At 46.2% G+C, this 12,628-nt stretch overlaps 1 protein-coding gene across 2 annotated transcripts in view; it reads right to left on the bottom strand.

Annotated features, from left to right (window-relative positions):
• The window catches only part of NSG2 (neuronal vesicle trafficking associated 2), a 37,114-nt gene extending 25,610 nt beyond the window's left edge, over window positions 1–11,504 (bottom strand). For both annotated transcript variants that reach the window (XM_050905486.1, XM_050905487.1), the window contains exon 1: window positions 11,376–11,504. In XM_050905486.1, coding sequence (XP_050761443.1) covers window positions 11,376–11,504 — 129 coding nt within the window. The remainder of the gene's footprint in view (window positions 1–11,375) is intronic.
• Window positions 11,505–12,628: the final 1,124 nt, after the last annotated feature.

The following is a 12,628-nucleotide window of genomic DNA, read 5'->3' as shown; positions in this document are numbered from 1 at the left end:
GCACTCGATCCCCTCGTCCAGATCATTGATAAAGATATTAAACAGAACTGGCCCCAGTACTGAGCCCTGGGGAACACCACTTGTGACCAGCCACCAACTGGATTTAACTCCATTCACCAGCACTCTTTGGGCCCGGCCACCCAGCCAGTTTTTTACCCAGCAAAGAGTACGCCCGTCCAAGCCCTGAGCAGCCGGTTTCTCCAGGAGAATGCTGTGGGAAACAGTGTCAAAGGCTTTACTAAAGTCGAGGTAGACAACATCCACAGCCTTTCCCTCATCCACTAAGCGGGTCACCTTGTCATAGAAGCAGATCAGGTTGGTCAAGCAGGACCTGCCTTTCATAAAACCATGCTGACTGGGCCTGATCACCTGGTTGTCTCATACATGCCACGTGATGGCACTCAAGATGATCGGCTCCATAACCTTCCCCAGCACCGAGGTCAGGCTGACAGGCCTGTAGTTCCCCGGATCCTCCTTCCGGCTCTTCTTGTAGTGTGACAAGATGACAAAGGACAAACAGAAAACCGAAAACCTGTAGTGTGGGGGTAGCATTCAAAATTGTGGCAGTAACAATAAAAATGCAATTTTGCTGAGGGCACGGGGTGCACATTTAGAAGAAAAGAGCTACCTCTTGTTCAGTCCCCTACAGTCTAAATAAATAAGTCTGAGCATGGATCCCACTTTTGCAGCAACATTCACCCCTTCTCCATCCAACAAGCTGCCATCAGGATGCCCGTGCAAAGGCTTCTGGAAATTGAGTTGTGTTCATCACACTCCTTGAGCCTCCTGCACTGGTGAGACCACCCCAGTCAGGGCTACCTTAGCAGTATCCAGAGACAGGAGTGAACACTGTCAGATGATAATACACAGATACACACACACCCTTCCATACACAGTTTTTAGCGGAACATTTGCTACGCTGACAGCCTCCCATGCATGTGTCAGTTGTGAGTGTCTCTGAAACAAGTTTAAATGAGAGCTGGTTAAAACCCAAAAGAACTTTTCTAAAGCACAAAGTATTAATCTAAGTGCAAATTTAGAAAAGGAATAATTAATCTTATAAAGAAATTTTTCTGTATTTTTAGCATTATTGGGTTTCTGCTGTTTTGGTTCTTTGTTCTGTTTTCATTTTCCAGTTTTCTGATTTGGGTTGAGTGGGGAAGAAGATTTCCTTCCCCCCGTTCCCTGCCATCACTCCTTTTTCACCTTTTCTTTCCATTTTGTCACTAAGAAAAAATTCCTGGCAGTAAAGTCTTCCAGAAATTCTAACCAAATTGCTGTTGGATGTACAGTAATAAAAACCCCACTGACTCCACAGTCAGCGCAATGATCAGCATTCATTTATCACTGGCTGCCCCAGAGCAGTTCCATCAGAGCCCAGGATCCCACTGTTTCAATGCAAACAAGCTACATTCATCTCACACCACGACAGGTTTTCTGGGAGAGCTACTGGCGTTTATTACAGACCACAGCAAACAGAATGATCCCTATTCCCTCTTCTTGTCCGTTTTGCAGCTTTGCTGACTTCAGTAGAGTTATTCTTGATTGAAACCGGTGAAAGGGAGTATAAAATTGGGGTCCTGTGTAGGTTGCAATTCAAAGCAAACTGAAGTGAAAGAAATGCCCATCTCCTCATTCCCTTCTCTGCAATGCTGTTACAGTGGAAATTAACTGCTGTAAGGGGGTAACTCCCAGAGCTGGCAGCAATACTTGACTGTGCTCTGGCCTCCTGAGTACAGACAATAAACGCAAACAATCGAACCAGTGCTTAAATGGACAAGTAGTCTCTTGAATACTCCCCAAAAAAGACAATTAGCCCCCTCTCCACCCCCACTGCAGAAACACCATTCTGCCCATTCTCCGCACTTGGCTCCTTGAGCTCTCACCTCCTCCTGCATGCTCCCTAAGGCTTGTCTTAACTCATACTCCTCATGGTGAGAAGAGTCTGGCTGTTTTAGGTTGGCTTCCCTAACCGCGAGCTTACTGGGGCAGAAAATTATTATTATTTTTATTCACCTCATGAAGCAACCTGCACCCCTGCAAATGAATATTAAAAAGCAAGAACAGTCACATCAGCTTTTTGGATTGTCTGAGCCTTTGCGATTGCTGGATAAATACCCTTTGAACTATTTTGGACACTTGTCAGCCTTTGTGTTTCATTATCTAGGCCGTAATCCAGCACCAGCTTATGCCTGTGCCCCAATTTGTGTGTTGTGATCGTCCACCAAAGAGAGCAGCCTCCCTGCCAGCTTAGTCCAGCCCATCTGTAGTCCTTTAAAGTCTGTACTGTGGATGCAGCCTAGACGAATACTAGCTCGAGGGACCTCCCTGCAAATTATGTTGCTGCCGTGATCTGTTCTTAAAGTTTTCACACTATTTCCCAGAGACTCTCCACCTTTAAATTGCAAAGAGACTGTGCTGCTTATGGCAGATGCAATAAAGGGGACACAAATAAATTACATGGGACTTTCTTCATTTTACATTCAAAATAAAATTGTTCTTTGAAAGTTGCGTCCTGCATGAAGTTTGCAGACTGATTGTAAGAATACAGGAAGAGAGAAAAGGGCTTCCATGGACCGGCAAAAAGACACATCTAATTACAGGAATTCACACTGCAGTCCTTACAGCTTCCTCCATAACCAAGTTTATCTAGCATTTGAACTCATTAACTTCCAATTCAGCAAAGCACTTAAGCATGCAAGTAGTCCTATTAACATCAGCTGGGTTAGTCAGATATTTAAAGTTAAGTGCTTTGGCCAGATCAGAGCTTAAGCTGGCTTCAATCACCTTCCCACAGCCAGTTATAATACTAATGCTTAGGGCTCCTGTGGCATTTTTCAGCAAGACCGCTTAAAGCGCTTTACATACCAGCATGACCCCACTATCCCCATATTACTGATGGAGGAATAAGGAAAAAAAGAGAAAAAAAAGAAGCTTAGTAATGTGCTGAGTCACACCAGCAATTGGTGGTTGAGTCAGGAAGACAGACCACGGCTCGCTGCTACTTCCAGTGCACCATGTTTTCTCAGGTTTTCATTAACTCAGTGATAATAGTAGCTCCAGCACATTCTCCATATAAATATAACATTCTTGGCATTAGGGGCTAGCAAGATATGGCTGGGGTGGGTAGGAAGTCAGATGCTCTATGGAAAATGGCAGCTCTCTGCAGAATTGTTGTCCTCAATCATCCTAGGTTAGCAGATGTAACTACACTCCCCATGTCTTGAAAGGTTTTTACTTTCTATTTTCTTTCTTGCATCTTCTGGTTCCTCATTCCAATCCCTCAAACACTTTTCTGCAAGAGCTCAGTAGCAGTCTATAGAGAATAGCATGTAAAAGTTATAAAAACCCAAACATGACAGGACAACAAGCCATGTCTATCATGCAGCTCCAGACAAGCAAGATTTTTCTAATGATGCTGTTTGCTAATACGTTTATCGAGTCCTAAACCTAAATGCACTTACTATTGTAGGCTTAATGCTAGTGACACCACTGGAATCAATAGGAAACCTTTCCTCGGCTTTAATGAATGCAGGACCAGGCACCTTCTCTGTAGTGCTGCTTTGGAAAAGTATAGGTGTGCTGAGGTGAGAAACAACAGATGAGAGTCTGCATACACCAGCAGGAAATCCATCATTGACAACCTTGAGAAAGTAAACAGTAGGAGAGTGCTGGGAAATCTAGAATTTTGGCTGCTGAAAGAAAAAAAGCAAGCTTCTAACCAAGTGGACTATATTAAAAGCATTTGCTTTGAGGAGGAAGGAGCAGAGTAGACATGAAATGTGACAAATGGAAAAATATCGCATTAAGCATGGAACCTTAAAAAGGGTTTTCCTGCAATGGGATGAAGTAAGTGTTTCAGAAAATGAACTGATATGAATTCTGAGTCTTGTCTCAGACTGGCTAAATGTAACATCATTTATTGCCACTTTATATTTGCGTTTGAGCTCTATGGTTTTCCCTGAAGAAATGAGTAATAATATTTAACATAACTGGCATTGTGAAAACTTTAAATTATTCATTTGGAAAAGGACATGCAGCCCTGCTGTAATTCCCACTTCACTGCCACGGTGCATGTAATATATTGTGGTTCAGGTGCTGCAAAGTGCAAACCATAAAAATTTAAAATACTACTTCCCGGGATTATTAATAATGAAGAGTCTCTCACTCAGAGTGGCTTTCACATTGACAGAAGAGATAAACAAAATGTGTTTCTCCTACCAAGGAGAAAGGTTTCTTCCAAGTTCAAAGCTGGACTTTGTAGTCCCACAAAATGGTTGTAATACCCCCATCAGTTTCCATGGGGACTAGTTATGCTCACTTTTAAATGAAAATGACACTCTCGGCTTCATTCCTTTCCATGCCTTTCTTCATTCATTGCAGAGAGAGAACAGAAAATACAAACTTATCACTGGCACTGACATCATGGTTTCCTTTGCCTTCATTACCCATCAGTAGCTGAGAAAGACCTTAGACCGAGTCCCAGCTGTAGCATGCTGTCCAGGTTACTGATGATAGTAAAATGGTGACCCGCAGTCTTGGCACTAAATCTGCTGTGACTGAGTTGGTTTCTATGCTACAAGCCAAGGGATGGCTAAAATTCACCACCTGCTCACGCACAAAATTCTCCAGTGACCTACAAGCTCTAATCCTCACACATAGCCAGCTTCAAAGAGCAAATGAGATGTGCATGTTGCCAACAGTAGCTGAAGTTAAAATACTTCAGCAGTAAAAGAGTATAGGAAAAGAGATGGAAAAATCATGTTTCAGGGCTTAAAACAATCTCTTTCTTTGCAGGCTTAGGATGAAACATTGATAGACATGAGCAGCTCCATGCCTACTGCAGCATCTCCTGTACCTCTTTCTGACTCTTGCACTGGCTACTGCTAGAAACAGGACACACTGGACTGGGTGGACCAGTAATCTCGGACTACCTGGCAATCATCATGCTGCAAATTCCCAGACTTTTAGACAATTAGGTATTTAAAAACCTTCCCATATAATTATGACTATGTCCGATCCCATGGGAGAGGCAGCTATGCTTCCAAATCTACAGGATGAACACATCTCAGCAGGTACACTTTCCAGAGATCAGTATTAAAATTGGCATTTGGGGTGTATGTAATGGTAGTCCCCATGGCATCCTAATCACTATTTTAATACATAAAATGCCTGAAATATCAAGCAGCAAAAAGAAAAAAAAGAGGAAAATGTAAGAAAAGGATGCCCTGGGATCAAATTCATAGTCAATGGAGAAAGCCACAGTCAGTAGAAACACTGCTTTTTTTCCCCTGTATCAGCTCATCTAATGGCTGTAGTGCTGGAAATGAGTTTCACAAAGGGTAGTAGGAAAAAAGTGGTCTCCTGAATCAGTGCCAGGAGGATATTCCAGGCGTAAGGAACTTCACAAAAGGACAAAGACAGCAAATGTAATCAGCCCTGGCATCACCAATGAAAGGCAGCACAGAATGCAAAGGCTGCGTTGGGAGCTGAAAGCAGCTGAGAAGAGAAACGCATAGCTCGCAAGCACAAAGGGAGCTTGGAAATTATTCAGCTAAGTCTCCCTACAAATCCCTAGGTGACCATAACCATCAGGAACCCACAGGAGGCTGCGAAGGGGTAACAAAAATTGATTTCAGTAGGTTCAGCCAGGAGAGAGTATAGCAAAGCAGACAAAAGAATCAATCACTCAGCTGTAGTGATGGTAAATTGGCTAGGGTAAATTAGCAGAGCTCCATTGATTTCATCTAAACTACACTGATTTACACTAGTCAAGAATCCTGCCCAGTCTTACTTTCCAGTCCAGTAAGTAACTGGTATGTGGGGTTCACTTCATGATCTTGCTGAAATAACTTCCACCTGCAGCAATGGGCTTTCATGTTAGAAAAAAGAATAGATTGCAACAGGCTTAGCCAAACATCCATACCCTAACACACTTTTCCTGTGTCCATTTCTGCTGTTTCTGCAGAATGCAGCTCTAGGAATTGCAGTGCAGACATAACTGGGTTTAGGAGAGGCAATGGAGCTCACAAAAACAGGCACGAGCTACCTTTAAACCACCTAATTCAATCACTGATAGCAGTGCAGCTAAGGAGAGAAATTTCTGCGCAGGCTACACAAATACTGAGATTTTCTGTAGTGGAGATCTGCAGTAGCAACACGTTATCTGTACGCAAGTGAGGCAGTCGAATGCTACCCCAGGTGTCTGCGAAGGCTGTGAGCACATGCTTGGATTGCAGTGCAGTCCTGCCACGAGTGGATCGCCTGCGAGCAGAGGTGTTCAGTGTGCTAGGGGAAGGCTCTATCCAAAGAACAGCCAAGAACCTCAAGTAGGGCTGTCCAAAACATGCAAACAAAATCAAAAAGGTTACCCCAGAAACCCTGCACTGCCAGAGTGTGCGTTGCTGCAAATATTTATTACAGCTTAATGAGCAGAGGCAGTGTTTGCATTCAAATACACATTTAGAAGAGAAATGGATTTGCACAGTGCAGGAGGGGGACAAATGTCACGGGAGAGGAAGGCTCAGGCTTTGGTATTTGTGGTGATTAGGCAGAGTATCCCAAGTGGAGAAAGGAAAGGATGGGGAAAGGCAAGACAGCCTGCCCGTTCCTTCATATTTGCAATGCTCTCTTTTTATTCCCTTCCTTTCTTTTATTCATGCTTTCTTTCCCTTTGCATCCTCCTCCTCCCTTTTACTCTTCCTTCCTTCAACTGCCACAATTACTAGCCCTGCCCCATCTCTCCTTTTGCCATTTGCTCCATCCCACCAAACTCACCAGCAGCAGGAGCAGGAGCACAGACGCCTGCCCCCAGCTGCATCAGGAGCCTATCCAGACATTGGCAGGGAAGGCTGAGCTGTCTCTGGCCCCACCACATGTAGCAGCACCCCGAAACCAGCTCCATGCTGCCCTGACGGCATGTACCTTCAGGCTGGCTAGAGCCGCCGTGCGCTGCTAGGCTTCGCAGAGGGCGGACTGACATCAGTATTTCAGGACAGAGCTGCAAGTAGTCCCCTAGGTACAAAAGCACTCATCCAGCGTACTATTAATTATGCCCGCTCAGCTGGCCAGGACAAAACATTATTTTCTGTTAAACCAATAGGGACAGGCTGTGAACACAAGGGACCCTCCTGATTTTCAGGAACTCTTGATTACTCTGTGTAAACGCATGGCCTCGGCCACTCAGAGAGGGGTGCGGCCAGGCTGGGCAAGAGACAGGAACACGGGATGGGAAAAGCATTTGAAGAGAGCAGTTACATCTATTTTTTTCTTTTTTGGGTTGGATGGCAGGAATTTGTCACCAGAGAAATTATTTCTCAAGCTTCCAGATGCATTCAAAATAAAGAACAATGGACCACATGATAAGCCTTCTGCAGCCTTCACCACAAAAGAGATGCCAGATATTTTTTTCAGCCCTGACAATAGCTTTCATGCACTTTTGTGTTATGTAAAATTAGGATTTTTACTGCCAGAACAGAGGCATTTCCTGCGGGATTATTGTGAAGCGAGCCTATGAGACCAAGGGGTCCCCAGTTGTTGGTCTCATTTAAAATTTCAGTGAAACGGTATGGTCCCTGAAAAGCTGCGTATCTTTTAGCATTATCATTGCAGAGGCTCATAACAATTACAGCCAAAGCACTTTGTCTACGCCTAGGAAAACAAGTGAACAGCTAGCCTTTCCCCCTTTGGTCCTAAAAGAAAAAAGACTTCTTTTTTTTTCTTTTTGAATAAGAAGAAATGAAATTCAGAGACATAAAAAGCCAGGTCAAGGGCTTGTCACCGGTGATGGCTATTATTCCTGTTACATGGATGGATTTCAGCAAAAAGGCCATGCAAAAATGATTTAAGAGCATCTGTCTGCCTTCTGCAAATGCCACCCCAGTAAGAGAACAGGGGGCAAGGGAAATGCTTGAAGATAGTCAACAAATATAAATACACAGCAGGCTTAGCACTCTAGGGGAGAAATTACTGTCCCGGGTACATTTCTCCCCTTGCAGCCATACAACTGCTGACAGAATGACAAGAATGCTGATGCTGCAGGAGAACTAGCACGAGCCTTGGGAGGAGACATCCTCGTTTGGTGGAAAAAGAAATGGTCAGTCCCGTGGCCAATAATTTTAAAAAAAGGTTGCCAAATTCAAGCTTCCTGAATTCCTGCCTGGATTTTTCCAACAGCATCAAGGTGGAAGTCAGAGGGAGCTGCTAAGCTCACAGTGCTTAGAAAAACAAGCCTGTCAGGAAAGCATCCCCAAAAAGACAGCCAATAAGTTTAAGCATACCTTTAAGAAAGTGTTTCCCCCTATCACCCCCCACATGATTTCTCATAATCAAGGAACATATCTGAAAAGAGATGGGCTTCAGGGGTTACATCATATGAGCAAAAGCCTCATTTTTATATTCTTTCTCTATGTCCTTTCTCTGAAAAGGGGGCCAGACACAGAAAACACTTTGAAAGAGATGAAGCTATGGTGAAACACCTACAGAGGTTAATGTTGAGAGTCACTTCGAGTGACTCTCAAGTGATCCAGTTACAAAAATATCCTTAAAATGAATTAAAAACAGGTATTTAAAGCCCTTAAAACACAATTTTCAGTCTGTAGATTCCATAGGCTTTGCAGGGTGCTTTTAGGGATCTGCAAAGGTAAGTACACTGACAACAGGTTTGTTTTTCTTCAACTTGCATGCAGGTGTCTAAGACTGAACTGGAAAAAGCCTATAAATTAACAGAGCTTGCAAACCTTTGCCATGCAATATACATGCACCAGGTGAAGGCATTATTGCACAGTGGTAGTAACAGCAGTTGGGTTGCCCAGCACAGACTGGTATCCTCTTGGATCGCTAGCCAAAGCTGTACTACTCCTCCCTTACCAGACAGACTGAAGCTAGAGCAAGTACACAGCCCCAGGCTGCAGTCAAACCTCCTTGCTCTGGTTTTGATGCACCCTGGATTGCCCTGGATCCAAGGTTAGATCCAGGTTGAGAGCTCATAGTTTCTTAAATGAAGATACCCTCTAACGGCGAAGAGAAGCCCAGAAAGGGGAGTATTTAGTAGGGTTTTTTTCTTTTTTTTTCTAGATTTCACTTACAGGAGAATGCCAGGGCGCACCAGCTCTTTGTTGCAGTGGCGAAGGCGGTGTGATGCGCGGCAGCGGAGGGCGGGCAGGGAGCAGGGCAGGGAGCAGGGCCGGGAGCATTGCCTCCTTGTGGTTAAAAGAGAGCAGCAAGCTAACAATCAGCTGCTGGCAGGTTTTAGGAATAGATAGAAAAAAAGTCAAATCGATTTTAGGTTGGGGTTTTTTTTAACCCTGCCTCCTGACTGCAAGGCAAGTCCAAACAAGAGTATACTCTGAAAGACTTGAAATCCATGTCTACTCTTCCTCAGGCTCACCGTCTGACTGAATTCAGTAGCAGCTTTGCTTTCCCAAGTACAAAGCTGAAATTTCCCCCTATCACTTAACCTTTGCCCAAGCTTTTCACCTGAGGCTCAACTCCTTATTAGCCGGTCTTTAAACAGACCCTCTGCCCTAGGGTTAACTCACCCCAACAGAATCTGTTCTACAAAGAGCAAAGGAAACAGATTGTGAATTATTTTGCTTTTATCATAAATAACCTCTCCTTGTGAACAGATCTCCAGTTGCCGCTAACTCCAGGCCTACTGCACACAGGAGCTGAACCACAGCCTGCAGAAATCAATACCGTTGACTCTAATGAGTTCTGAACCACGCTTAGCACTCCTGGAGATACATCCCACTCTTCCAGCAAAGAAAAATATGGATGTCAGTAGAGGCATTGACAGTAATGTATGCTAATGAAGATAATGTAACCTAACAACATGTGAATTATTGATGTAGGCATGTTTAAACAGAAAAATCAGCAAGGAATCACACCAGACCAATACACTCCAGTGTTTGTTCACCAACAGGCAATTGGAACGTGGTGGTCGTGAGAACACTCATTACCACTTTATTAGCTTGAAAGGATTTTTGTTAGGTTATCCATGTCTCACCTGATACGAGTCATTTAAATTTCACGTCGTGTGACACTGCATGATCTCAATGAGCCATTTGTACTAGCATCAAATGAGCTACTTTTACACATCTATATTTTCCTCTCAGCTTTTCAGATGTTTATGATAAATCATACTGCTTTGCCTGAATTATTTTGCTTAATCTTATTTATCAGACTCATAGATAAGGGCTGGTTTAGCCTATCACTCACAACAACTCATGGAAGTGTAACTCTCCTGAATGCAGCAAAGTTGCTCCTGATTGCCATGAGGCACACGGAGAATGAAACTAGCTCCTTTGTCTGGCACGGCTCTGGTTCCCAGGATGTCAAGGCAGTAGCCTCAGCTCTATCATAAAATAAACACAGTTTGTCTATCTAGACAGTTTTATCACATCCATCATCATGTTCTCCTAATGTATTTAGAGAAAATTCATTTTGTACCAAAGTAAAAACAGGATATATGTTCAATAATCATCAGTGTTAATTTTACTATTATTCCATTATCCTGTGAGATCTAATCACGCTGTCTGTGTTTTCGGGTGAGTTGGCTCCATCTCTGTGGTATCTGGGAACTACATTGCAGACAGGCTTTGTTTTTGTAAGGACTGTTGGGGCATACAGATTTTTATGGTCTCATCGTGTCCTCACCAGGTTATATTGATATGCATCATCACTGCATCGATATAGACAAAAGATTTCCTAGTACATACTGCATCTAAAAAATCCCAACCACCAAACCGCAGCCAATCACCGATGCACATTTCTGGACATTTCAGTGCTGCATTCAGTTCTGAGAGTGTTGAGTGGGCAGGGGAGAAAGCTGTCCCCTGGCTGGAGCCAATCCGGGAAACGAATCCCTGGATTGCTCCATCACCACCCCGTGCATGGGGGAACTCAGCCGCTCTCTTCAGAGAAATCAGCATCCTCAATGCCCAAATAAGCTTTGCAAAGCCACGGAGAAGAAAACAAACCTTAACTGAGATAATTAAAATAGCTGCTTATTTTGGAAGAGTTATCACATTACTCTCAATGCAGGCAATTAATCTTACTGATAATAACGCATTGTAAACTGCTCCTCAGTTTCTCCAGTGCTTGCAAGAGAAACACGCTAAGCTTTTTCCAGTTGTATTTACGAAGGAATATTTTGGGGTTTTTTGAGGAGGGAAGGAGTTGGGGGACAGCTGCGTGCTTATTTGCCATGTTAAAACAGATAAACACACTATGAAAGCTAACCCCTCTTTATTTATTGAATAAACACTATGCCACAGTTCACATCAGCAGAGACCAGTAAGTCACCAAGGCAGTGAAAACCAAGGGGCATGTATGTGTGCGTAATCATGCAGGAGCGCCATTCGATTTTGTTTTACCTTTTCCGGAGCCGGGAACTGCAGGTGATTTACTTCCAAAGGTGTGATCAAAGGAACTGTCTGAAAACCATCTTCGTTGGATGGTTGTTTGCTGTTCTTGTCATTCAAATTACTCCCCAGCTTCACCATTCTTGGACCTTGCTTTCCAGACCTAAAACCAGCGAGATGATCAATGTCACAAGTGTAGTGGGAAGGGGAGGATTTCTGCCTCACCCTGCTTGGTTTGACTGAGCGTATCCGTTACCCGGGCTTTCACACCTGGCTTTCTAGACACACCGCACACCACACCACGACTTGACTTCACACATGCATTTTGCCGTGCCTTACGCAGACACCCCACAAACACCCCTTAAAAACCCCCGCCGTGAGCCCAAGCACGGCTGCTCCCAACGCACCGACACCGCAAACGGCATTCCCGATTGGGACTGCCACCACCACCGAAACAACTGCAAACATTCACGGGGACAGGGCGCATATTCCGCTGGCAGTCCGGCCCCAGGGGTGCTTTTGATCCCCCCCCCCTTTTTTTTTTTGCAGCCCCCTTGATGGTGCAGAAACCCACCCTTGCAAACCCCACACCCTGGGGGACTCGGGGGTCCCCTCCTCCCAGCTCCCCCGGGGGCGGCGGGGCTGGGGGTCGCGCCGCAGGGGGGGGGATGCCGGGGAGGGGGGGGGGGCTGCGGGCACCCCTCCGCGCCCCTCCCGCCGCCCCCGAGCCCCTACTTACTGCAAACCACGAGGTCACCGGCGGCGGCTCGGCCCGGGCGCTGCGGCGGGGGGGGGCGGGGGAAGGCGGAGGCGAGGGGGGGGGGAAAAGGTTTCCGTTAATTTTTATTTGCGGTAATGAGGCGCGCGGGGGAGCGGTGCTGAAGGGACAGCGCTGCGCCCTGCGCTCGGCTGCCGCTCCGCAAGCGCGACTGAGGGCGGGCGCGGGCGGCAGCTCCCCCCCCCCCCCCCCCCCCGCTCCCCCGGCCCCCGCCCGCCCGCCGCCCGCCGCGCGCGCGCGCACGCGCCGCGCCCCCGCGCGGCGCCGCGCGGCCTCGGGCACCCCCTGGCGTCCCCGCCGCGCACGGCCGCGCGCCCCGGCGGGCGGTGGCGCCCCCTGCAGGCCGAGGGCGGGGCCGGGTGGCGTGGGTGCGGCTGCGGAGGGGCCGCGGGTGGGCTGTGGGGCTGCGGGAAGGCACTGCACGGGCACGGGTGCGACTGCACGGGGGGCGTGGGCCGGAGAGGGCCCCGCGGCAGCCGCGGCGCTG

This window comes from Gymnogyps californianus, chromosome 14, assembly GCF_018139145.2.
Source record: "Gymnogyps californianus isolate 813 chromosome 14, ASM1813914v2, whole genome shotgun sequence".
Classification (NCBI taxonomy): domain Eukaryota; kingdom Metazoa; phylum Chordata; class Aves; order Accipitriformes; family Cathartidae; genus Gymnogyps; species Gymnogyps californianus.
Note: the sequence above shows the minus strand (reverse complement) of the source record. Positions and strands in the feature narration are given on the sequence as shown.